The 25956-nt window shown below is 39.7% G+C and overlaps 1 protein-coding gene across 5 annotated transcripts in view; it reads left to right on the plus strand.

Annotated features, from left to right (window-relative positions):
• Nucleotides 1-25956, plus strand: part of EXOC6B (exocyst complex component 6B) — a 738880-nt gene that overhangs the window by 413097 nt on the left and 299827 nt on the right. For all 5 annotated transcript variants that reach the window (XM_051842763.2, XM_070068946.1, XM_002709766.5 and 2 more), the window contains 4 exons: nt 652-757; nt 1598-1707; nt 9319-9430; nt 25182-25316. In XM_051842763.2, the coding sequence (XP_051698723.1) occupies nt 652-757; nt 1598-1707; nt 9319-9430; nt 25182-25316 (463 nt within the window). The remainder of the gene's footprint in view (nt 1-651; nt 758-1597; nt 1708-9318; nt 9431-25181; nt 25317-25956) is intronic.

Genomic DNA, 25956 nt, shown 5'->3' on the forward strand with positions numbered 1-25956 from the left:
CTGCTGTACTTCCAGTTCAGCTCCATGCCTCTGCACCTAGGAAAGCAATAGAAGGTGACCCAGACACCTGGTTTCCCCCAACGTGGGAGACCCAGATGAAGTTTCTAGCACTTGGCTTCAGTCTGGCCCTACCCTGACCATTGTGGCCATTTGAGAGTGAACCAATGGATGAAAGATTGCTCTATCTTTCTGTCTCCCTTTCTCTCTGTAACTCTGCCTGTCAAATAAATAAATATATCTTTATAAAATAGAAAGTTGAGTGCAAAATTTAAAAATATAATCAAATTGATTGTATTATGATAAAAAGAAACAACCTGTTTACCTTTTCTAGTTTACTTCTCATTTGCTGGGAGATCATGTTCATAGTTGTGTTCCATTTACTTCAGTATAGTTTCCTGTTTCTTCATTAAAAGATGGGCATACCCAAAATGAGATATCTGTGTTGTGGAGGAATATAATAGATACTTGGCAGTGTTCATTTTGATTTGTGGTATGTATACGGCCACTGAGGTTCATCAGATTATTTGTAATTAACCCACCATTCTTCCCTGTTATATCCTTTCTCTCCTCCTGTCCTGCCTCCATCCTCTGCCTCCCTCCCTGTTTTCTTTCTTTTTTTTTCCATCCTTCATTTTACTGTTGTTTTTATAGGACCATACTTGATTCTGACAACTACAGTCCCATACCAGTAACAAGTGAAGAGATGTATAAAAAGGTGGTAGGACAATTCCCATTCCAGGATATAGAGCTGGAAAAGGTAAGGAATATTTTAAAATAGACAAGCTTTCATCAAAGTAATTTCATTGAGAGCATCGCCTTCAACTCAGTGGGTTAGAATTCTGACCACCTCAATGCTTTGTTTTTCAGGCTTAGAAAAAAAAAACAGCATTTCCTGATCTGGGAATCTGTAGATGGCTTTGGGGTCCCATCATGTCTGAAGTGTTTGGAGGATTACTGGGGGGTTTTCCAGTTTAGATTATACATCAAAGTCCTTGCTTTTATGAAAATTGTTAAGTGTTTCCTCTGAAAAACAGTGAAATTTACCCTGTATGGCATGTGAATCTGTTGCTTTGACAGTGAACTGAGTTGGGTATTCACTACCACATTAAGTAGACAGAGCAGTTACCTCATCCCAGCAATTCTTTCCTGCTGCGCCTTTGTAATCCACCCTCCCCTAACTACATCCCTTGGAATTTACCATTCTGGTCCCTACCCATCTACTTTGCCTTTTCCAGTGTGCCAATTAAATGGACTCAGGCAATATATTGCCTTTTGAGACTGACTTCTTTGAGGCAGCACAGTGCTTTTGAGATTATCCGTGTTGGTACTTGTATCCATGCTTCCTTCTTTCTTACTGCTGAGTGTGAACTCTGTTTTTTTATCCTTTCACATGTTAAAAGACATTTGGAGTATTGTCTTATTTAAATTGTGTCTTACTCTTTTTGAAAACTCTTGGGGACATTTTCTTAAATTTGAGGTTGTTAAGCAGACAAGCTCACAATGTGGAAGAAAGTTCCTTTTGTATTTAAAAAGATGTATAAATATCTTTAATGTATGTTCATTTGTGACTCACTTTCATTAATCCTTGCATTTACAGCAGTCATTTCCAAAAAAGTTTCCTTTCTCTGAATTTGTGCCAAAAGTTTACAACCAAATTAAAGAATTTATCTACGCCTGCCTTAAGTTTTCAGAAGATCTTCATCTAAGGTATAGTATGAAAGAGTGGAAAGGAAACCAGTGTTAAGATTGTGACTTTTTTCTATATGAATTTTCTGAAAAGCTTTTGCTATTCTCTTCACCTTTGATTTTCAGCATCTTAATATTGGCCTTTCACTGCATGGCACTGCTATGGTACATAGTTATGATGATAGGGAAAGATGGTAACTTTTGAATAATTTTTAAAATCTGTATTTACCTATCTTATTCTATACTATTTTATTAACCAGTTTGCACTGTAACCCTAATTGTTAATGAGAATTCTCTAGAAAATTGTAGTATAACATTAATTTTAACATTCTACTTAATGAAATTTTAAAGCTAGAAGTGGAGTAACAGAAGAAAATCCTTTGGAAACTTTATAATTACTCTATTTGTCTTGGTATGTGCTAGACTAAAGGTATCTTTTTTTCTTTGTTCTCTTATTGGTTTATGTATCATCCATTCTGACTAAGCTGTTATTTGTCAGCTGCTACTTGGCAGTTAAGATATTAAGATGCTGAAAATTTGGTCCTGTCTTCAAGGAGTATCTAATACAATTGAGGACTGCTGCAAATATACAGGAACAACACAGTAGCCACCCCTAACATAATCTGATAATGTTAGGAAAGTTCTCTTGTTGGGTAGACATATTTTATCTTTTATTCAACACATAATCCTCTGTACCCAACTCAGTATTTTTAATAATAAATTAAAGAGTGAAAAGTATGGGAAATAGTTTGAGTCACTTGTTTTATAGCTATTCTTACTAAGAAAAAGAATGAAAGACAGGTTTACCCAATTTGTTTGTTCTTTTTCTTTGAAGATGAGATTGATTTCATAGAAATAGAAAATGAGATTGTCTTTAGAAGTTATAAAGCAAAAGTTTGTTTTTACCCTAGAATTTTCATTCCCTGACTCATGGCTCCCACATACCCACCCTACTGACCAGATTACCTCATACTAGAAAATATTCTATAGGATATTCTTAAGTATATTGCTGTAGGTAAATTGTTATAAAATGATTTAGTATCCTGGAGTATACTTTCCTTAAGACCTGGAGTCACAGAGATCACTATATCAATCATAGCTATCTTAAAGTGGCAGTTAACATGACATATGAGACCATATGTACAAGAACAATTCTTTGGGGTCAACATTGTGGTATAGTGGGTCAGGCTATCGCCTGCAGCAGCAGCATCCCATATGGGCACTGGTTTGAGTCCTGACTGTTCCACTTCCAATCCAACTCTCTGCAACTGTGCCTGCGAAAGCTGTGGGAGACGGCCCAAGTGCTTGGGCCCCTGTACCTACATGGGAAGCCCAGAAGAAGCTCCTGGCTCTTGGCTTTGGATCAGCTCAACTCTGGCTGTTGCAGCCATTTGGGGAGTGAACCAGTGGGTGGAAGATATCTCTATCTCTCCCTCTCTCTCTGTAATTCTGCCTTTCAAATAAATAAATGTCTTTCAAAAATAATAAAAATAAAAGCAATTTATTGTGTTATATGTAAGGGCCTCAAAACAAGAAAAACTGTTGGATTAAGAGTTTCATGTAGTTCTATAAATATCTATTAAGTCAAGTTTTCATTTCTTTTTCTTGCAAGCATTCTCTATGGCCAGAAGATGTAGAAAATGTAATTGCATGTATTCTGAGGACCTAGTATTTCTGAAAGAAAGTTTCTTTCTTTCTTTTTTTTTTTTTATTTGACAGGAAGAGTTATAGACAGTGAGAGAGAGAGAGAGAGACAGAGAGAAAGGTCTTCCTTCCATTGGTTCACTCCCCAAATGGCTGTGCCAATCCAAAGCCAGGAGCCAGGTGCTTCTTCCTGGTCTCTCATGTGGGTGCAGGGACCCAAGCACTTGGGCCAACCTCCACTGCCCTCCTGGGCCACAACAAAGAGCTGAACTGGAAGAGGAGCAACCGGGACTAGAACTCAGCCCCCTATGGGATGCTGGCACCGCCCTGGTGCCAGCCCCGAAAGTTTCTTTTCTTTTTTTTTAAGAAAAGGCAAATAAATGGCATTTTTGGGTAAAATAATATTCTATCATTTGCCTTTGATTTTAAAATAGAATAAACAAATATGGATTTTTAACATTGTAAAATTAGATAATTGTGAGGAGTTTGGAGATTATAGAATCATATAAAGAAGAAAAATTTAAAAGTCCCCGAACTCTACCACATATCAATAACACTCCAAATATGGAGATTTTTTTCTTCTAGTCTTTCGTCTTTGTGAATACATACACATGCTAAGCACCTTTTAAAAAAATTATTAGTGCACATATGGTTGTGCAGTAGGTTGATCCACCACTTGTGAAACATGTATCCCATATTAGAATGCTGATTTGAGTGCTGGCTGCTCTGCTTCCTGCTAATGCATTGTAGACGGCAGGGGAGTATGGCTTAAGTGTCTGGGCCCCTGTCACCTAGAGACAGTTTTGGCTCCTGGGTTTGGCCTGGCCAAGACCTACCTGTCATAGGCATTTCGGGAATGACCAGTGCATAAACAACCAATCTCTCTCTCTTTCTCTGTCGCTCCCCGTCTTCGTGGAGGAACGACACAGGACCCTGCGTTGTTCTTTCGTCTGCTCGGCCCTTCCCGGGTTTGCTGCTGGTTCTTCCCGGGTTGGCTGCCGTCCCTTCTACCTCCGTGGAAGGGCGGTTCCCCCTGGCCACTTTCCCCACTTCCGCAGGGGAGCGGCACACCGCCGGCCGGCTCTCTCGGGGGCTGCACAGGTGTTCCTCAGGTGTTCCCCTTAGATGTTCCTGGTGCATGTTGTCTCTCTCCTCCTTTATAGTCCTCTTCCACCAATCCCAACTCGGCTGCCCACACGCCGAGTATGCTGCTCTCCTCCAATCAGGAGCAGGATCAGCTCCTGGAGGTCAGCACTCAAGTTGGCAAGAGGCAGCTGTGTAGAAGCTGCCTCTCCCTTCTCAGCGCCATATTGTGGGAGAGCAGGTGTATAGAATAAGTCGTAATTCCAGTAACTCAGTCCAGTCCGGGTTGCCCCCCACAGATCTCCCTTTCTTTTTATTTTTGGCGTTGATACGCGCCTGTCTTCGGTGCCCCGCGGCACACACTCTGCTCTGCTTGCTAGAGTTGCCCACAGGTGCTTACAAGTCCTATCAATCAGGCAAACCGAATCCGGGTCCTCTCTTCGCCATGTTGTGAGGAGGTTTTTAGGCGCTGATGCGTGCCTGAGTTTGGTGCCCTGCAGCGCATGCTCTACTCTGCTAGAACTGCCTGCAGGTGCTTACAAGTCCTATCAGACAAACCAAACCCAAGCCTTCTCATTGCCATATTGTGGGGAAACTTATTGGTGTTGATTCGTGCCTATCTTAGGTGACCTGCAGCTCATACTCTGGTCGAGCTGCCTGCTGGTGCTTACCGCCTTACTGATCAGGCAGACCGAATCCAAGCTCTCTCATTGCGGTATTCTGGGGAGGCCTTTCTCTATTTCTCTATCTCCGGGCATTCCTATTTCTCCTATTTTACTTCTATCTACCAGCATTCCTATTTCTCTCATTTTACTTCTATACTTCTGTTTCTCTTATCCCTGTGGCTTCCCGGCGCCCGCCCCGAGGCTGCTTCTCGGTGGCTTCCCGGCTCTGAGCCGCTTCAGCCCGCGCCTCTCTCATCTGCGCGGCTTCCCGGCTTTGAGCGGCTTGGCTTCGCTCGCACACTCCGCGGTCTCGCACTAGCCCAGCATTCCCTATCTACTTGTGCCCCGCACGCTCTCTCTGCGCGCGGCAGCCTCCGCGAGTCACACAGCCCCAGCTCACGTTTCCGCCACTAGCATTCAATCCAAGTTCCCCGGGCTAACCTGGCGAATTCAACCCAGCTCACGTTTCCGCCCCATGGTTTGGCTTCCCGTCCTTTGCTCCCCGGGCTAATCTGACGGATTCCAACCTGGCTTACGTTTCCGCTTCTGGTTTTAACTTTTCGCCCCTTATTCCCGGGCTAACTCGACGAATCCCAAAGTAGCTTTCGTCTCCGCCTCAGCCTGCCCCCGCGGCTACATCCTCCCTAACATATTTTTCTCTACCCGGTATGTTTCCCTAAGTTTTCTTCCAACAATATTCCTCCCTCATTTCTCCTGGCCTCTCCCCACAGTCCGCATCCGAGTCTGTTTGTTCTAGCTTTCACTTTCGCTTTCGACCTTAGAGATTTCTCCCAGCTTCCCCCCGTAGTCCATATCCGAGTCTATGCCTAGGCTTTCAATAGCTTCTTCCGGCACCTTTTTCGTCCAGCTTTTCCCTAGGCTGTTTGCTAGTCTCTCTCTCCGGTATTTTCCTGCTTCTTCCCTCCTAGGTTTCCTATCCGAGTCATGGCACCATTATGTCGCTCCCCCTCTTCGTGGAGGAACGGCACTAAACCCTGCCTAGGCTTCATATCTGAGTCACGGCACCATTATGTCACTCCCCGTCTTCGTGGAGGAACGACACATGACCCTGCGCTGTTCTTTTGTCTGCTCGGCCCTTCCCGGGTTTGCTGCTGGTTCTTCCCGGGTTGGCTGCCGTCCCTTCTACCTCCGTGGAAGGGCGGTTCCCCCTGGCCACTTTCCCCACTTCCGCAGGGGAGCAGCACACCGCTGGCCGGCTCTCTCGGGGGCTGCACAGGTGTTCCTCAGGTGTTCCCCTTAGATGTTCCTGGTGCATGTTGTCTCTCTCCTCCTTTATAGTCCTCTTCCACCAATCCCAACTCGGCTGCCCACATGCCGAGTATGCTGCTCTCCTCCAATCAGGAGCAGGATCAGCTCCTGGAGGTCAGCACTCAAGTTGGCAAGAGGCAGCTGTGTAGAAGCTGCCTCTCCCTTCTCAGCGCCATATTGTGGGAGAGCAGGTGTATAGAATAAGTCGTAATTCCAGTAACTCAGTCCAGTCCGGGTTGCTCCCCACATTCTCTCTCTCTCTCTCTCTCTTTCTGCCTTTCAAGTAGATCAAAATAAACATAAACATCTGTGTAGACAGACAGATGGAGATCGTCTGTCCTCTGGTTCAATTCCTAGATGCCAGCAACAGCTGGAGCTGAGCCAGACCAAAGCCAGGAGTCAAGTACTTAAGCCATCACAGCTTCCCACAGTGTACATTAGCAGGAAGCTGGAATCAGAAGTGCAGCTGGGACTCAATCCCAGGAACTCGGACATGGGGTGCAGGCATTCCAAGCAGCATCTTGACACTGCTGTGCCAAACATCCATCCACAGAGCACCTTCTTAAAAAGAAATTAGTATGAGATGATGCCAATATAGTCTCTAGTATAAAAACCTGGAAAGAATGTTTCTTCTTCCCTGACAATGAGAAAAAGACAGATAAACTACAATTATAAAGCTTTTCTGGGAACCACCAGGGTGCTGTGACTAGCTCTGAAATCCAAGATGGTATTGGTCTCTCTCAGGAGAGGGATTGTGCACAGACTTCTCCACAACCGGGACTAGAACCCAGGACTAGAACTTCTCCACGTGTGGCAGACAAAGGCAGCAAGGTATAACCGTCATGGAAGAACGAAAGAAAATCAACTAAAGTCATAATGGATTGATGATTAGACCCCTGATTGGATGTCCTACATAGACTCAGGAGGAATTTACGCTCATTCATATGTTCTTCCCCTTGGACCTCCAGTGGTGACTCATGGGAAAGATTGTGAGCTGGGTGGGAGCTCAAAGAGAACCACTGATGTTGTTGTAGGTGTGGAGAAGGGGACCAGCCACTGCTGTAAGAAAGGTGTGAAGCCTCGCTTTTCCTCTGTTTGAACCCTTTGCTCATCCAGACCAGAAACTTTTGTGGCATTAGGGGAATGGCAGCATACTCTGTCTCTCTTCAGGGCACAGAAAGACTGAATATTCATCTCATTATGAGAAAAACTGAATAAAAAATTTTATTTCCTTGGGAGAAGAACAGAAAATAGTCCTATACTTAGCTAGCATCTTATACTAATAGCATTAGATGTCTTCTACTACTGGAAGAAGGCTGGAAAACACTTGGAGTAAACCCACTACAGATAGAAAGCAAAATATGGCCACTATTGGAAATAGGGGCAAGGATATTGAGCATACTTCACTCCTAAGCACCAGGCATATGGAACAGGGATGGGGAACATCCAGCCTGTGGACTATATAAAGCCCATGAAGCCATCTTGTCTGGCCCTGCCAAGGCAACCACAGGTGGGACTCAAAAATCAATAAATAGAGCAGGCTAATTTTTAAGTTGTTAATTTGGTGTTGCCCATGAATGATGTTATACATATCCAAATGGCCCCTGGCAGAAAAAAAGTTTCACATCCATGATGTAAGGCATACCTAAGACTGAGGCTGGACAGGATGAATGAGCATGCCTTTTGACTCCTGCTAATAGCTTAGCAAGGACTGAGTTAATAAAAGGCAGAAATTGACCATGAGGTGATGGCCGAAAATGTAGAGAGAGACTTCCCTTGTGTATAGGGAACAAAACACTGTGGATGGTAAAGTTGTGAAAAACTCTGGGACTTCAGCACCCGTGCTAGTTCCATTCAATCATTAGAGGGGTTTAAAATGTATAAGTACTGAAGGTAGCCGTAGAAACAACAAGACCCAACCCAGCACAACTCTTGTCTTCAGCTGCCACACTAATGACCCAACAGGAAGAAAAATAGGATCGTTTCGTCAGCCTCTGCTGTTTTACATAAGATGTCCAACCTTCTTTCAAAAATATAAGACATACAGGAAATCAAGTAAAAACATCTTTCAGAGGGCAATGAAATTAACAGAAATGGACTCAGAGATGACCAGATGATTAGAACTATTAGTTAGGGACTTAAAAATACCCTGTGCATGAACTTATAGAGACTTTTTATCAGAGAGGTGAAAATTATAGGAAATACTCAAATAGAAACGTTTGAAATGAGAAACAGTTGGAGAATTCCTTTGAAGGACTCATCAGTAGACTTGACATAGCCAAGAAAATAATCATCAAAGTGGAAGATAGGTCAGTAGAAGTAACACACAAAGGAAGGGGGAAAGGTGAAAGAAATAGAATAAAGTGCCCAAGATGTGGAGCAGTTTGAAACAGATCCAAGAATGGGAAGTCTGAAGGAACAGAGAAGAATATTTTAAGAGACTATGATTGAGAATACTTCAAAAATAATGAAAGCCATCAAACCAGAGATTAAAGATATTTGAGATTATCAACCTACATAAACCTTAGCAAAAACAACAATAACAAAAATACTTAAAGGCATTATATTCATATAGGTACAATGAAAGTCAGGAGAATGTTTGCCAGACATTCAGAAAAACATAGAAGCGTTATATGCAGATTCACTCCAAGAATTATAACAGACTTCTTGTCTGAAACTATACAAGCCAGAGACAATTGGAGAAACATCTCTGAAGTACTCAGGGAAGAAAAAAATCAAGCCAGAATTCTCTCGGCAGTAAAAATAATATTTTATAATAAAGCCAAAGTAAATTTTTGTCCAAACAAAAGCTTAAAGAATTTGTGAAAAGACTTAGAATAGTTTGTTACACTACATTTTCTTCTGCTGCTATTACTATTGTTTCAGTACTGTTAGTACAAGTACCAGTATCACCTTGTTTGCCAAAATAATTCTACCTGCTATGACTGACACTTGACATTTTTTTTTCCAGTTCAACGGAAATTGATGACATGATTCGTAAATCTACAAACCTGTTGCTCACCAGGACTCTGAGTAACTCTCTGCAGAATGTAATCAAAAGGAAGAACATTGGTCTTACTGAGGTAAAGATTCCCTTCATGTATATAGTCTAGCCTATAGCTGAACAGATATCCAAAATTCTGAGGCTTTTGTTTGAATTAACAGTAGCTTTCTACATAGTCTAGAAATGCTCTTCCTCATAGCCTCCTAATGGGGAAGGTAGAAAATGAAATTTCCTTTTCTTTGACTACTTTTGAGAAGTCCACTGTTTTTTCTTAAGTCACTGTTTTTTCTCTTTCATTGTTTTCACTAATCTGGTTTCCTTTCTGAACTTTTTGGAATTATTTGTATTATCAGTTTTCAGAGAAAAACATTTTTGGGAGCTTGGAAAATAAAGTCAATACCAGGTTTCTATCCAAATGAGTGGCAGAACATATACAGCAGAGTGTATTAAATCATACTTTGCCTTCATCATTTATTGATGTCGAAAATATTGGCACTCAGTCCTTGATTACTGTCAAATTCAGCTTTTGTTTTTGAGATATCTCATGTATATGATTGGTAAATATTTTTTTACCAACATGTAATCTATTTGGCAAAAGGACTTTAGATTTGGGATTAAGAAAATGTGACATAAAGGCAGTAGTTGTGCCTGTGTTGTGGTGCTGTGTGTTAAGCTACCACCTGCGTCACTGGCATCCCTTATGACCACCAAATCTAGTCTTGGCTCATCTACTTCTGATCTAGTTCCCTGCCAATGGGCCTGGGAAAGTAACTGAAAATATAGTCCAAGGACTTGGGCCCCTGTCTTACCTAGCTCAGCCTGGACCATAGCTTCATTCGGGGAGTAAAGCAGCAGATGAAAGATCTCTTTCTCTATCTATTTTTCAGTAACTCTTCTTTCAAATAAATAAATTAATTTTTTTTTTAAAAAAGGTGATAGTCACATTTCTGAGGGAGCTTATGCATTCTTATAAGGGACAAATGGATATTGTATATACATTGAGAACAGTGTCTTGGCAATCTGAAGATTTGTCCCATTGATGTGTAGTCATAAAATTTAGAAAGATCTGAAGTGTTTTTTTTTCCTTTGGAAACCCATGATTACATGGTAGCCTCAATTTGTCATTCACTGGAACTTATAGTGCCAAAAGTGAGCTTAGAGGACTTTTTTTTCACAGGGAAATGGAAAGGCTGTTGGCCATCTGTTTTATCTATGGATATAGTGTAGTTTGAAAAGCACTTGCTTTTGAAAAAAACTGACATTTTCAAATATACACTGTCAAGAATTATGGGGAAATTCAGCAAGTAGTTAATGATACTGACCTAGAGGTAGACAGCTGGAAGCCAGGTGAGCATCTATTTTTTATTGTGATTTTGGAGTTATTATCTCTTTCTTTACATTAAGATTAAAAATTATTATATTATAAACCAGAACATTGGCAGTAATTGAATTCTACTTAATAATAAACTTTTTCCCAATTGAAAGTCATCTTAGACATTATTTAGAATAGTCCTCTCATTTGTCAAAATTTCCTTTCTATTGTCTGATATACAAATGTTAGGTATTGCCTTATATTTCTGAAAACAGGCTAACTTCTTTTTGTAATTAGGAGGCTGCAAAAAACAAAGTTTCAGTGAAACTTGGGAAATCTTCATGCTGTTGTTAGATTGCACTGTTCTCTTCTGAATCTCAACTAGGTCAGGAAGTTTACTTAGTGAACAATCTTTTCATTGTGACTCTAGATATAACTCTTCTTGTGCCATGTAATTTAGGAGTATCTTAAAGGCCATTTTAAAATAAGCGGCATAGTTGGAACATTGTCTGATAGAAAAAGCTTTGACCTCTGAAGACTCCTGAGTTTAGTTGAGACTGTGCCATTGGTTTTGCTCTGACATCTAAGAGAAAGACCCAGCTTCTCAGCTTGAGTTTTTCTGACCCCAGTTGTCCTTTACAAGGGCTCTGTGAAGTTAGAAGCTAATGGAGAAAGGATTGTATCATAATTCTTGGAATTGTTTCATTAGATGTTATATTATTCCTTTGAATAATTATTGAGTATGTTAAGGCAACTATACTTTTATGCTTAGTATCTTTGCATATGAGTGAAAGAATACACACACATTTATTTTGGCTATTTTGAGTGTTTATATGCATAGATAATCTACATAAAGTGCATTATTATATTACCAACAAGAATACCTTAGAATAACTGTACTACTCACCTTTGGAACAAGAAGACATTATATATCCTTTATAAATAACGGAAGTGAGTTCACATCTGGAACCATCATCATAATGGGTAACATTTGTGGAGCAGGTTACATTCTTCAAAGCCTACTCCCAAGTACAGTTTCATCTGGTACAGTAACATTTGAGGTGAGCTTGGCATGTGTTGTTATTCCCATTTTGTTGAAGTCATAATTAAAGTTCAAGGAGATTGCCTGAGGTCATACAGCTAGCAAAATGGCAAAAATGAAATATAAATCTCAATTGTCTTTTCCAAACCTATTTGCAAGTATCATATTGTACTGCCTTCCATGTTGACTTAGTTATGTCATCTTAACAGAGAGAGATTTTACTGTAGGTCCATGATAAGATTGAAATTGTTCTAGTTAGAGATGATTTTGTGTCAGAGAGCAGAAATACACTCAAGCAATGGTATTATTCTAAGCATACAAAATCAGTCAAATCCTATTTCAAGATGTCAAATAATTCTCTTAGGGTTTAAGACTGTATGTTCTGTCCAGCTGTCTCTCTCTCTTGTTTGAGGATTATGCTGTAACTTTTCCCTTCTTTTTATGTCTATGTGCTCTATTTTTCATCTTTTTCTCTCTGAACACTGATTTTCTTATGACTTGTTTGCTTCCCCATGCTGAGCCAGTTCACTTTCATTGCTAGTAACTACTAGAACTTGCTTTCTCATACCTTCGGTGACTGTCCCAAGTTCATTCAGTAGGTGCAGCTCTTCTCCTAGGGCTGCTTTGTCTGGGTGTGTGGAAAGAAGTCGAGCACTGGTTAAGAGTACATGTTATAACACAGATTGCCTGACTCTCCCCTTAATAGCTGTCTCCTTTTGTGAATCACTTGCTTTCTGTGTAAAATAGGGACACTGAAAGCATATGTTTTGTAGGAATGTTGTAAGGATTAAATGAACAAAGAAAGTACTTAGAATGATGTCTGGTATATGGTAAATACTCAATGCATAGTGCCTATTGTCTTTAGAGATATGTGGGGGTGGTACAGGGGGATAGATCTCTCATCTACTGGTTCACTTTCCATATGCCCACAACTGCCTGGGTTGGCCCACGCCAAAGCCAGGATCTGAGAACTCAGTACAGGTCTCCCATATGATTTGGCTGCAAAATAACCACTTGAGCCATCAACTGCTGTCTCCCAGGGTACTCATTAGCAGGAAACTGGAATTGAGAGCAGGGTCAGGCACTTATGTCATCCTGAGCCATGTCTCAACCATTGTGCGAAACACTTGCCCTTGAAATGCAGTGTTTTAATTAAGGTAAAGTTCAGAAATTGTAACAAGATGCCTTAGTAAGATAATTTGTTTATTAACTTTATAATGTTAATGAGTGCCTACTCTGTGCTCTGCACTAATCTGAACCATTAGGATAATAAATAAACAACACCAACAACACCATATATCCTTGGTTATATTTTAGTAAGGAAACTAGATAATAAGTAATAAACAAAATAAATTTAAAAATATAGTATTATAAAAAGTGGTAAATGCTTTGGGAAGGAGCAAATGTATCAGGGCTGGTGCTATGGGGCTACCAGTTGTGGTGCCGGCAACACATTTGGGCACAGTTAGAGTCCTGGCTGCTCCACTTCTAATCCAGCTCTCTGCTATGGCCTGGAAAAGCAGTGGAAGATGGCCCAAATCCTTGGGCCCTGTGCCCACATGAAAGAACCTTGCAGCCATTTGGGGAGTGAACCAGCAGATGGAAGATCTCTCTCTGTCTGTCTGTCTCTCTCTCTCTAACTCTGCCTTTCAAATAAAGAAAGAAATCTTAAAAAAATAAAATTTATCTGTGTTAGGGAAGTCAGGATTCTGGTGAGTGTTATTGAGTTATAGTTGAAGGGGAAAGAGTCTTTTAGGCAGAGATTTGCCCTAGTGCAATAAATTGAAGGTAGGAAAGTGCTCAGCTCCTTCTGGAGTGAAATGAAAGGAAGAGGAAGAAACATAGAATATTAGATCAGAGAGGTACCAGAATCCCTGGTGGCCATTGTAAACCCTTTGGCTTTTTTTTTTTTTTTTTTTTTTTTTTTGCATGAAATGGGAAGCCACTGCAGGACTTTGATTAGTGTCATAATCTGATCTGTGTTTCAAAAGGATCACATTGATGGCAGTTTTGAAAATAAACTGCAGTATAGATTAGTTAGAGTGCTATGACAGTAATCCAGTGAGGTTTGTTAGAAGCTTAAGTTGTAGCCATGAATAGTGACACAATTTTAAGTGTAGAGCCAACATGCTCCCCTGATAATGAGATGCAAAGGAAGAGAGACAGTGAGGACTTGAAGATAACTCTTAAGAGTATATGCTTTGGGTCTGGCGCTATGGTATAGCAGGTAAAGCCTCTGCCTGCATTGCCAGCAGCCCATATGGCCACCAGTTTGAGACCTGGCTGCTCCACTTCTGATCCAGCTCTCTGCTGTGGCCTAGGAAAGCAGTAGAAGATAGCCCAAGTACTTGGGCCCCTGCACCCAGGGGAAGCTCCTGGCTCATGGCTTCGGATCAGCACAACTCTGGCCATTGCAGCTATTTGAGGCTATTCCACTGGATGGAAGACTACTCTCTGTCTCTGCCTCTGCCTCTCTGTAGCTCTGCCTTTCAGATAAACAAATAATCATAAAAAAAGTATAGTTTTGAGCAACTAGAAGACTGTATATAGCATTACTTATGATGGGAAGAATTATAGGTAGTGCTAAATTGGGGATAGGGAAATTGTGAATTCAATTTTGTACATATTAAATTTATATTGTTTACTAGATATACAGGTTTAGATGCTGAGTATGGAGTTTTATTTGTGAGCTTGGGTTGGAGGTTTGACCTGGAAATAAACGTTTGGGATCATATTAATAACATTTCTAGCCATACAACTGAATAATGTCACTAAGGGATGAATAAAGATGGAGAAAAGAAGAGGATGAAGAACTGAATCCTTGGGACTGTAATATTAAGAATTCAGATCTATTTATTTATGTGGAAGTCAGAGTTACATAAAGAGAGAAGGAGAGGCAGAGAGAGAGAGCGAGGTCTTCCATCTGCTGGTTCACTTCCCAAATGGCCGCAACTGCTGGAGCTGCGCTGATCTGAAGCCAGAAGCCAGGAGCTTCTTCCGGGGTCTCCCATGTGGGTACAAGGGCCATCTTCTACTGCTTTCCCAGACCATAGCAGAGAACTCAATTGGATGTGGAGCAGTCAGGTCTCGAACTGGCGTCCATATGGGATGCTGGCACTGCAGGCGGAGGCTTTACCGGCTGCGCCACAGCACCGGCCCCTCATTGTGGTTTTGAAATGTATTTATTTCCTTGATGGCTAATGATGCTCATCATTTTTTTCTTATGTTTGTTGATGATTTGTATTTCTTATTTCAAGAATTCTGTATTTGAGTCATTTGCACATTTCTCAACTGGATTGGTTGGTTTTTTGTTGATTTTTTTTTTAAAGTTGCTGATATATTTGGGATATTAATCCTTGATCGGATAGGTGGTTTGTAAATATTTTTTCCATTCTATTGGATGTCTCTTTATTCTGTTGAATTTTGCTTTGCAAATGCTTCTGAGTTTGATATAGTACCGTTTGTTTAGTTTTGCTTTTGTTGCCTATGCGTTGGGGGTCTTATCTAAGAGGTCATCTGCTATACCAGTTTTCATTCAATCACTGTTTATAGCCATTATCTGTATTCCCACTGAACTAGGGTGATTTTGCTTTTTACTTATTAAACTTCTTATTAGGTGAAGTATTAAGCCTTTTTACTGTAATTTAAATATAAAATGTTGTCTCTAAAACTAGAAAAAAAGGAAAATGAAAGAGGGAGAAGAAAGGAGGATGGGAAAGAGAGAGGAGGAGAGTAAAAGGGAGGGAGGAATGGAATATCATTATGCTCTTAGAATTGTATCTACAAATCGCATTGAAACTGTTACAAACTAATTAAAATAAAGTAATGGTTCTAAGAAATTTGGTGTATGTTATATCTCATAGCTTATTATTTATATTTAATTATTTTTAGAATTTATTATTTGTTGCTTATAACTAGGGTGTTATTGCTTCAATTTTAAGATGAAGAAAGGGCTAGCATTGTGGCACAGTGGATTAAGGCACTGCTTGTGACTTCAGCATCCCGTATCAGAGGGCTGGTTCAAGTCCCAGCAGCTCCACTTTCTTTATTTTTTTTTTCTCAATATTTATTTTTTTTATTTGAAAGGCAGGTTTACACATACACACACACACACACACATCTTCCATTCCCTGGTTTTCACACCAAAATGTAGCAACATCTAGGACTGGGCCAAATTAAAACCAGAAGCAGCTGCCAATTCAAGTCCTGGCTACTCTGCTTCTGATCTAGCATCCTGCAGATGCACCTGGAAACGCAGCAGAAGATGGATTGCCCAAGTGCTTTGTCACCTGCCACCCATGTGGGAGACCTGTATGGAGTTCATGGCTCCTGGCTTTGGCCTGACCCTAGCCATTTGGCCATTTGTGGCATGAACCAGTAAATGGGAGATTTCTTTCTCTTTCTGTCTCTCCACCCTTGTGTCAATCTACCTACATTTCAAATAAATAAATAAATTACCTTTACAAAAAAAATGAGGAAAGCTAGTGAATAACTCCTTAGGCCACATAACCAATAAGTAGTCTGAAACAAAATTTGAGATAAATTTGAAATACATTTTCTTTTAAGGAAATAAAATTCCCTTTAAGATGTGAAATAAGCACTGAAATAAGATTTTCAAATTTTAAACTCTTTTTATACTACCTTAATTTTAAAACATCTGTGTTATACAGAGAAAGGCAGTAGACCAGTTTATTAATCGCTAAATATAAGACAATTAGTCAAAATTTGAAAGAGAATTTTAACATGAGTCAATGGAAATCTACTTCTGGGCCAGGTGTTTGGCACAGTAGTTTGGATGCTGCTTGATATGCCTGCAGTATTGGAGTGCGTGCCGTAAGCCCTCACTCTGCTTCCAGTTCCAGTTCCTGCTCATGCACACCATGGAAGACAGCAGGTGATGACTGAAGTGCTTGGATCCCTGCCACCCATGTGGGAGACCACGTTGGAGTTCCTTACTCCTGGCTCTGACTTGCCCCAGCCCTGGATACTGTGGGTTGTGAATCAGCTGATGGAAAATCTCTTCCCACCCCCATCTCCCTAGCTTTGAAATAAAGAGAAAATATATACATAAATAAAATGAAATCCATCTCTTTGTGAGGAATGTGTTAGTAGAAAGTTTTAAGATAGAAATTAGATTTGAAAGAATTTATGTACTATTAATAAAGATATTAGAAAAGTTATATCTACCCTTTAAATCATTACTTAATGGCATTTCCTTAAAGGGACTTTTCTTGACCATCCTATTTTAAAATACCAGAGACTAATAATTGCCATGTAACTTTAAAAAAGATTTATTTATTTATTTGAAATTTAGAGTTAGAAGGAAAGAGAGAGATCCTTTATCTGCTGGTTCTTTCCCCAGATGGTCTCAGTGGCCAGCACTGGGCCAGGCTGAAGCTAGAAGCCAGGAACTTCTTTCAGGTCTCCCATATGGGTGCAGGGGCCCAAGCACTTGGGCCATCTTCTGCTGTTTTTCCCACACCATTAGCAGGGAGTTGGATGCTGCCTTTACTGGCAGTAGCTTTACCCACTATGCCACTACACTGGCTCCAACCATGTATTGTTTATTCACTTGTTATGTTTCCCAATTCTTATTTTCTGTTTATTTGAGAGGGGAAAAGAGAGATCAGTCTTCCATTCATTGTGTTATTCTTCATGCCCACAGTAGCCAGGGCTGGACTAGGCTGAAACAAGAAGCCTGGAACTCAGTCTGGCTCTCCCACTTGGATAGCATTGACATAAGCACTTGGGCTGTCACCTGCCATCTTCTAGGTACACATCAGCAGGGAGCTAGAATCAAAAGTAGAGCTAGGAGTTGAACCCAGGCAATCTGCTATGGGATGTATGTGTCCCAAGTGATATCTTAACCACTGTGCCAAATGCCCACCTCCATGGTGTTTCTTATAGTATAAACATTATACTATATGTCTCTGAATATTTGTTTTCAGTAATCTTCATGACACCAACAACTTAGCTTCAGATTCAACTGTCTTCAGCTGTATCCCAATCCTTTGACACACAGAGGTTCTAATTATTAAAAGAGAGCAATAGCAAAGAAAGAAAGTAGGTAGGGCAGCTATTAGTATAAATTTCAGAAGTTCAGAATCCTTATTAGTGATACCATATTGGTTGTTTATACTTTTAAGATCATAATAGTGCTCCAGGAGACGTGAGGAAATGACCAATGCTTTGGTTTCTTCCTTTATTTTTAGTATGATTTAGACTGATGACCACATGGCTGTATTCCCTTATTTAGCTCCCACATACCCTTGTTGTTAACATCAATAATAGCACTCATGTTATGTTAAAACATTTTATACTTAAGTTCTGTTAAAAATATACTTTGTACTATCTCTTGGACTTTGTAAACCATAGTTCTATGTATAGTTCTATGTATTTTAATATTTTAGCCATGGATATGCTATAAAATAAGTAGTTGACATCTTTTTGTTAACTGGTTGGGATGAAATGGAGTTAAAATCCCTTGAATTCCTAGGGCTAGCTCATTTTTTGTGAGAATCAGTGCTGCTACAGTCCTTTGTCTTCTTACCAGTTAAGAGTTGAGAAGCGTTGGTAGTGTGGAGAGGAGTGTCACTTCTGAGCTTCTTGGTTTGGGTTAGTCCTCCTGTTGTTTCAGTGCACTAAGTTCTCTGCTTTTGGAAACAAGCCTACAGCAGCTCCAATATAGATCTGCTAATAGCGGTTCTCATGTAAGTTGATGGATATACTTCCAAAGTAATTTCTAGTTGGAAAGGGATACCTCTTGGAATTTTGAGCCTACTTTTGAACTGTTGCAGATGATGAAGACAGTTTCTTTTCTGGAGTTTGTCAGGAATGCAGTCTGTCTTCATGGTTCAGGTTCCACTGGTGATGGAGTATAGTGAGCTTCACAGTGTCCTTTGTGCCTTTCTCATTACATTCTCCCCGATACTGTGAATGAGACAGGAAAATCTTCTTCTTAATGATTTTTAAATTAACTGCCATTTGTCATTTAGTTGTGTGAGATGATTTGGCTTATAAGACTTTCTTATTTTGAAAAATTCTCCAAAATTTTACTTACATTGGAATTGACTAGTATCTATTCTGTTGTTTGTTCCATGTTATTAAAATGTTATTAAGGGTGGTTCAGATTGCTATAGTAGTACAGTTTAATAAGAGACTGGGAAATAGGAGTTAAAAATATTGTCATAGGAGCTCAAACTCTGATGGAAGTTGATAACTGAAATTGCTTCATTTCATCCTTAAGTTCAAAACTACCCCCAATGCATCTGGCTTTGCATTTGTAAATGCCCTTGTAAAGATTTTGGTGGCTGTCATTCAGGGGTAAGATCATTTAGGCCTCATTAACAGACAATATTCCCTCTGAAAATGACATGGTATCTACTGTAATCTTAGAGTGTTTTAATAGTCTATTCTATGCTCAGCAATGAAACATTTCAAAAGTGACTGACAGCCAATTGATGTAATTCATGGTGATCTTTTGTGTTGACAGATCTTTAAAAAGTCACGGGAAATTACTACTGTATCCAGTAAAGCCCCCCCCCGCCCTTTAAACTGCCAATATCCTGCAAAACAGGACAATTTTCTCTTTTGACTGCCACCGTTTTTTATTTCAATAACAGGACATGATTCCTTCTTATTATTAGGATTTCTTTTGATAGACAGAATATGTTCCCTATCAGTAATGCTGATTTTAAAATAGAAATTCTTCAGTTTCTAAATTAACTCCCTTGCTTCTCTGATTTCCACATCAAGACAACCTTGCCAGTAGCCAACTTCCTACTCAGGAAGAAGATGATTTAATGTAGACACTTTAAATGTTTAAAAATGATTTTAGTTCTTCTCTGAAGGAGAATTTTGATGAAAGGAATAGGATGATGAATTAGTTGTTTTAGTGCCTTTTCCTAGAGCACTCTGAAGTGAAAAGGCTGATGTTTTGTAGGAGATAATAGTCTTACACTAGAACTAAGTCTCCAGATTCAAACTGGAATGAATGGAAAAGGGCTGTTGATGTATCTGACCTTGTCTGATGGGTCCTGAGCAGCAGTATGATGATAGAGTTCTACTCCCAGTATGTCTCAACTTTTCATCTAAGAGAACTTGTTGGACTGTGTCTCTGGGTCTTTGCCCTTTGTGTTTCAAAAGTAGCTTTTCCCTAACATCTTCAGGCTGAAACAGAAGGTAACTTTTTCCTTGGTCCAACTTGCCATCAAAGTTTCTCATTATGAACTGACATTTGTTTTTGAGAATGAGCTGTGCTGGCTGTCATAGAGAGGTTAAGAATATACTTTCTGCTTATAGTCTTACAATAATTTTATAGAAAACTTTTAATTAATAAATATAAATTTTAAAAGTACAACTTTGGGATTATAGCACTTTCCCCTCATAACCACCCTCCCACCCACAAACCATCCCATCTCCTACTCCTTCTCCCATCCCATTCTTCATTAAGATTCATTTTTAATATCTTTATATACAGAAGATCTACTCTATACTGAGTAAAGATTTCAAAGTTTGCACCCACACAGACACACAAAGTATAATGTATTGTTTGAAGATCAGTTTTACCATTAATTTTCATAGTACAACACATTTTTAAAATTTTTTAACTTTTATTTAATAAATATAAATTTCACAAGTACAACTTTTGGATTATAGTGGCTTCCCCCACCCCATAACTTCCCTCCCTCCTGCTACCATCCCATCTCCCACTCCCTCTCCCATCCCATTCTTCATCAAGATTCGTTTTCAATTATCTTTATATGCACAAGATCTACTTAGTATTTACTAAGTAAAGATTTTGACAGTTTGCACCCACACAGGCAAAGTATAGAGTACTGTTTTAGTAGTAGTTTTACCGTTAATTCACATAGTACAACACATTAAGGACAGAGATCCTACATGGGGAGTAAGTGAACAGTGACTCTAGTTGTTGATTTAACAATTGACACTCTTATTTATAACGTCAGTAATCACCCGAGGCTCTTGTCATGAGCTGCCAAGGCTATGGAAGCCTCCTGAGTTCACAAACTCCGACCTTATTTAGACAAGGCCATAATCAAAGTGGAAGTTCTCTCCTCCCTTCAGAGAAAGGTACCTTCTTCTTTGGTGGCCCCTTCTTTCCACTGAGATCTCACTCACAGAGATCTTTCATTTAGGTCATTTTTTTTTTTTTTTGCCACAATGTCTTGGCTTTCCATGCCTGAGAAAGTCTCATGGGCTTTTTAGCGAGATCTGAGTGCCTTAAGGGCTGATTCTGAGGCCAGAGTGCTGTTTAGGGCATTTTTCATTCTATGAGTCTGCTGTGTATCCTGCTTCACATGTTGGATCATTCTCTCCTTTTTAATTCTATCAGTTAGTATTAGCAGACACTGGTCTTATTTATGTGACACTTATTCCTATCTTTATGATCAGTTGTGAATTTAAACTGGTCATTTTAACAGGTAAAATGGTTTTGGTACCTGCCAACTTAATTGCGTTTGGAGTCCCATGGCAAGTTTTTAGCATTACCCTTAGGGGTAAGTCTGAGTGAGCGTGTACCAAACTGTACATCTCCTCCCTCTCTTATTCCCACTCTTATTTTTAACAGGGATCAATTCTCAGTTGGGTTTAAACACCTAAGAATACTGTGTGTTAATTAAAGAGTTCAACCAATGGTATTAAGGAGAAAAAGAAAATACTCAAAAGAATAAAATAGTAAGCTGTTCCTCGACAGTCAGGACAAGGGCTGATCAAGTCATTGCTTCTCATAGTGTCTGTTTCACTTTTACAGGTTTCCTTTTAGGTGATCGGTTAGTTGTCACCAATCAGGGAGAACATATGATATTTGTCCCTTTGGTACTGGCTTATTTCACTCAGCATGATGTTTTCCAGATTCATTCATTTTGTTGCAAATGACTGGATTTCATTTTTTCCAGCTGTGTAGTATTCCTTAGAGTACATATCCCATAATTTCTTTATCCAGTCTTCTGTTGATGGGCATTTAGGTTGATTCCATGTCTTAGCTATTGTGAATTGAGCTGCCATAAACATTGAGGTGCAGACAGCTCTTTTATTTGCCAATTTAATTTCCTTCGGGTAAATTCTAGGGAGTGGGCTGGCTGGGTCATGTAGTAGGGCTATATTCAGGTTTCTGAGGAATCTCCAAACTGACTTCCATAGTGGCTTTACCAGTTTGCATTCCCACCAACAGTGGGTTAGTATGCCTTTTCCCCCACATTCTTGCCAGCAGCTGTTGTTAGATGATTTCTGTATGTAAGCCGTTCTATCTGGGGTGAAGTCAAACCTCATGGTGGTTTTGATTTGCATTTCCCTGATGGCTAATGAACCTGAAGATTTTTTCATGTGACTGTTGGCTGTTTGGATTTCCTCCTTTGAAAAATGTCTGTTTAGGTTCTTGGCCCATCTCTTAAGTGGGTTGTTTGTTTTGTTGTTGTGGAGTTTCTTGATCTCCTTGTAGATTCTAGTTATTAATCCTTTATCAGTTGCATAATCTCTTATTCTGCTGGTTGTCTCTTCACTTTCCTGACTGTTTCTTTTGCAGTACAGAAACTTCTCGATTTGATGCAATCCCAGTTGTTAATTTTGACTTTGACTGCCTGTGCCTCTGAGGTCTTTTCCAAGAACTCTTTGCCTGTGCCTATATCTTGCAGGGTTTCTCCAGTGTTCTCTAATAATTTGATGGTGTCGGGTCATAGATTTAAGTCTTTAATCCATGTTTAGTGGATTTTTGTGTAAGGTGTAAGGTAAGGGTCTTGCTTCATACTTCTGCATATGGAAATCCAGTTTTCCCAGCACCATTTGTTGAATAGACTGTCCCTAGCTCCTTGATCAAATATAAGTTGGTTGTAGATGTTTGGATTGATTTCTGGTGTTTCTATTTTGTTCCATTGGTCTATCCATCTGTTTCTACCAGTACCATGCTGTTTTGATTATAACTGCCTTGTAGTATGTCTTGAAATCTGGTATTATGATGCCTCCGGCTCTGTTTTTGTTGTACAAGGTTGCTTTAGCTATTCAAGGTCTCCTGTGCCTCCATATGAATTTCAGCATCATTTTTTCCATATCCGAGAAGAATGTCTTTGGTATTTTGATTGATATCGCATTGAATCTAGTCCTACAATGATCTTACTGAAGTATAATCCAAGCTATAAACAGCATTTTGAAATATCATTTTATTTTAAAAATGTATAGTATATCCCCTTATCATTTTTAAAATTAATTAATTTATTATTTTGACTTCCCATCCACTATTTTTCTCTCTAAATGTCCAGGAATTGGAACTTAGCTTCAGTCTCCTAAATGGATGATAAAAGATATCCAGCCACCCAAACCATAAGCTACTGCCTCTCAGGGTACACATTAACAGGAAACTGGAATTGCATTTAGAGCAAGGGCTTGAACTCAGGCACTGTGATATGGAATATGGGTATCCAAGTGACATATCAACCATTTAACCTAACGCTTGTGCCCCCCCCCCCCTTCATCTCTAGTTCCAGTTTATCCTTTGTGTCATCAATCTAGTCTTTCCCTGGCTCACTATTCACTAAACTAAAAGAATACCTCAGTTTACTCATAACCGTATACACCCAAATGTCCTCTATTTGACACAAATCCACCAGTGACATAGTCTTCTGAAAAATGAAGTTCATGTAGGAAAGAGGCAAAAAGATTCTATTCCATTTCCTCTTTCAGTATCTTTTAGACCCTGAGGAATGCAAATAATTATAATATTTGCATAGTTAAGGACTTACTAGTAGGAATCACATTTTTTTCTTCTCATTTAACTGAGAATAAAATCAAAACATGGAGAAGTCTCATTGATAGCAGTCCAGAATCTAATATTTCAGCCCGATAGTATAGACATGCAGCACTCCAGGACTGCATTTTTATGCTTATGCTAAAAGTTTCTGGGAAGAAGACATTAGATGAATTCATAATTTGAATGTAGATGACTTGGATTTGAGTATTTTGCTCCATTTATGTTATGTGGTTTAGAGAAAATGACTTTGTTTTCATTTCTGCTGTAGTAAGAAGTAGCATGGTCGTTTGGTGCACAGTGCCCACATCCTGCGCCATGGTTCTTGGGTTCAAGTCTAGCTCTACTTCTGCTTCCAGCTTCCTGATAATGAGCTCCTTGGAAGGCACTAGGTGGTGGCTCAAGAATTGAGGTCCCTCCACTCACATAGGAGACTCAGATTGCGTTCTGGGCTGCTGTCTTCAGCCTGGTCCAGACTCAGCTGTTGTGGACATTAAATAAGTGAATCAGTGGGTGAAAGATTCTCTCTCTCTCTCTCTCTCTCTCTCTCTGCCTTTTAAATAAATAAAATTAAAATTATAGAATTTAATTTAAAATGGGAAAAATTTTAAAGGAAGCAGTAGTTATAAACTTTAACATGTAGCCAATAATTATTATTCCTCATTCTTCTCCCCAACTAATTTACAGCAATAACTTTTTTTTTTAAAGATTTATTTCCTTATATGAGTGAGAGAGTTACAGAGAGAGGGAGAGATGGAGAGAAAGGTCTTCCATCCATTGGTTCACTCCCTAGATGGCCACAATGGCTGGAGCTGGGCAAATTTGAAGCCAGGAGCCAGGAGCTTCTTCCAGGTCTCCCACATGGGTGCAGGAGCCCAAGTACTTGGTACATTTTCTGCTGCTTTCGAAAGTCATAACAGAGAGCTGGATCAGAAGAGGAGCAGCCGAGATAGAAACCAATGCCCGTATGGGATGCCAACGCCACGTGCAGAGTCTTAGCCTACTATGCCACAGTGCCAGCCTCCAACAATGACTTTTTATCTTACCAGTAGCATCATCTTCTTTGAGAAAAGGGAAATAATATTAACAACAGAATATTTAATCCTCAAAATCACTCTGTGAGCTGGAAATGTTTATTAACATTTTTCAGATAAAGAAACAGGCCTAGAAAAGTTAAAGAACTTTCTCAAAATCAGTAATTTGTAAACCATTAATCCTCTGCTTTCTCTTTCAGTCCCGTTTTCCTTTGTTCCATACACTGATATTGTTTGTTAATGTCCTGCAGTCTATTCTCACATCTCTCTGTTGATGGTGCCTAATTTTGAAACTTCTTGCTATTGTTTCATTTATTCTTTTTTTTTCTTTTTTTTTTTTTTTAGTGGGAGTTCACTTATTTAATTCATTTGGAAATTATTTATTGGCAGGCACTTTACTAAACAGTAATAGTATTTGCTCTTAGACTTTTTTTAAACAGAGGAAAACATGTTTAAAATAGATTGACAAATGGTCCCATAATAGGGGAAAATACAAAATGTTGGAGAGATTCCAGAAGGCTTCATGGAAAGAGTGAAATGTAAGGTCATATCTCAATATACCCTTTGTTGAGTGTGGATGGCATTTGCCAAAGTGACTTTGATTTTGTTTGTATAGCAGATTCATTTGGGGCATTCATCATGGTGTGAATTGTCAAATGACCTTTATACATGCTTGTTTTCCAGCTTGTTCAGATTATTATCAATACAACACACTTGGAGAAATCCTGTAAGTACCTGGAAGAATTCATCACCAATATCACTAATGTACTCCCAGAAACAGTCCACACCACCAAGCTCTATGGCACCACAACTTTCAAGGTGAGACACTCGACAGCACCGTGGAACTGCTTTTGGTATACAATCTGAGCCATCCTACCTAACGTGGCTTTGTTTCTGCTAGATGATGTATAGCATGCTCTTGAGCATCAGAAGTTTGAAGAGTTTTTGCTTCTCTTCTGTATTTTTTAGAAAACAAGTACCAGTACTAGTTTTGGGCTGTTTAAACTGTAAAGAAAAAAAAAGTTTACAACTGTATCTTCTATATACTTCTTCATATCTTTTTTTCCATGAATGACTATTTCCTAAGTTGACTTCCACGACAGTCAAGACTTTTTCAGTATGTTCTAGATAATTGTGGTTAGTGATGGCATAATAATAATTAAAATTTTCTGCTTAGTCATCCCCTCCTGTGTCCTCTTGACCAACTTTTAACCTTCTTTAAAATGTCTGCTGTTGGCTGGCGCCGCGGCTCAATAGGCTAATCCTCCACCTGCAGTGCCAGCACCCCGGGTTCTAGTCCCGGGTGGGGCACCGGTTCTGTCCCGGTTGCTTCTCTTCCAGTCCATGAGAGACCCGGAGAAGCACCTGGCTCCTGGCTTTGGATCAGCGTGGTGTGCCGGCCGCAGCAGCCATTGGAGGGTGAACCAACAGAAAAAGGAAGACCTTTCTCTCTGTCTCT

Source organism: Oryctolagus cuniculus, chromosome 2, assembly GCF_964237555.1.
Source record: "Oryctolagus cuniculus chromosome 2, mOryCun1.1, whole genome shotgun sequence".
Classification (NCBI taxonomy): domain Eukaryota; kingdom Metazoa; phylum Chordata; class Mammalia; order Lagomorpha; family Leporidae; genus Oryctolagus; species Oryctolagus cuniculus.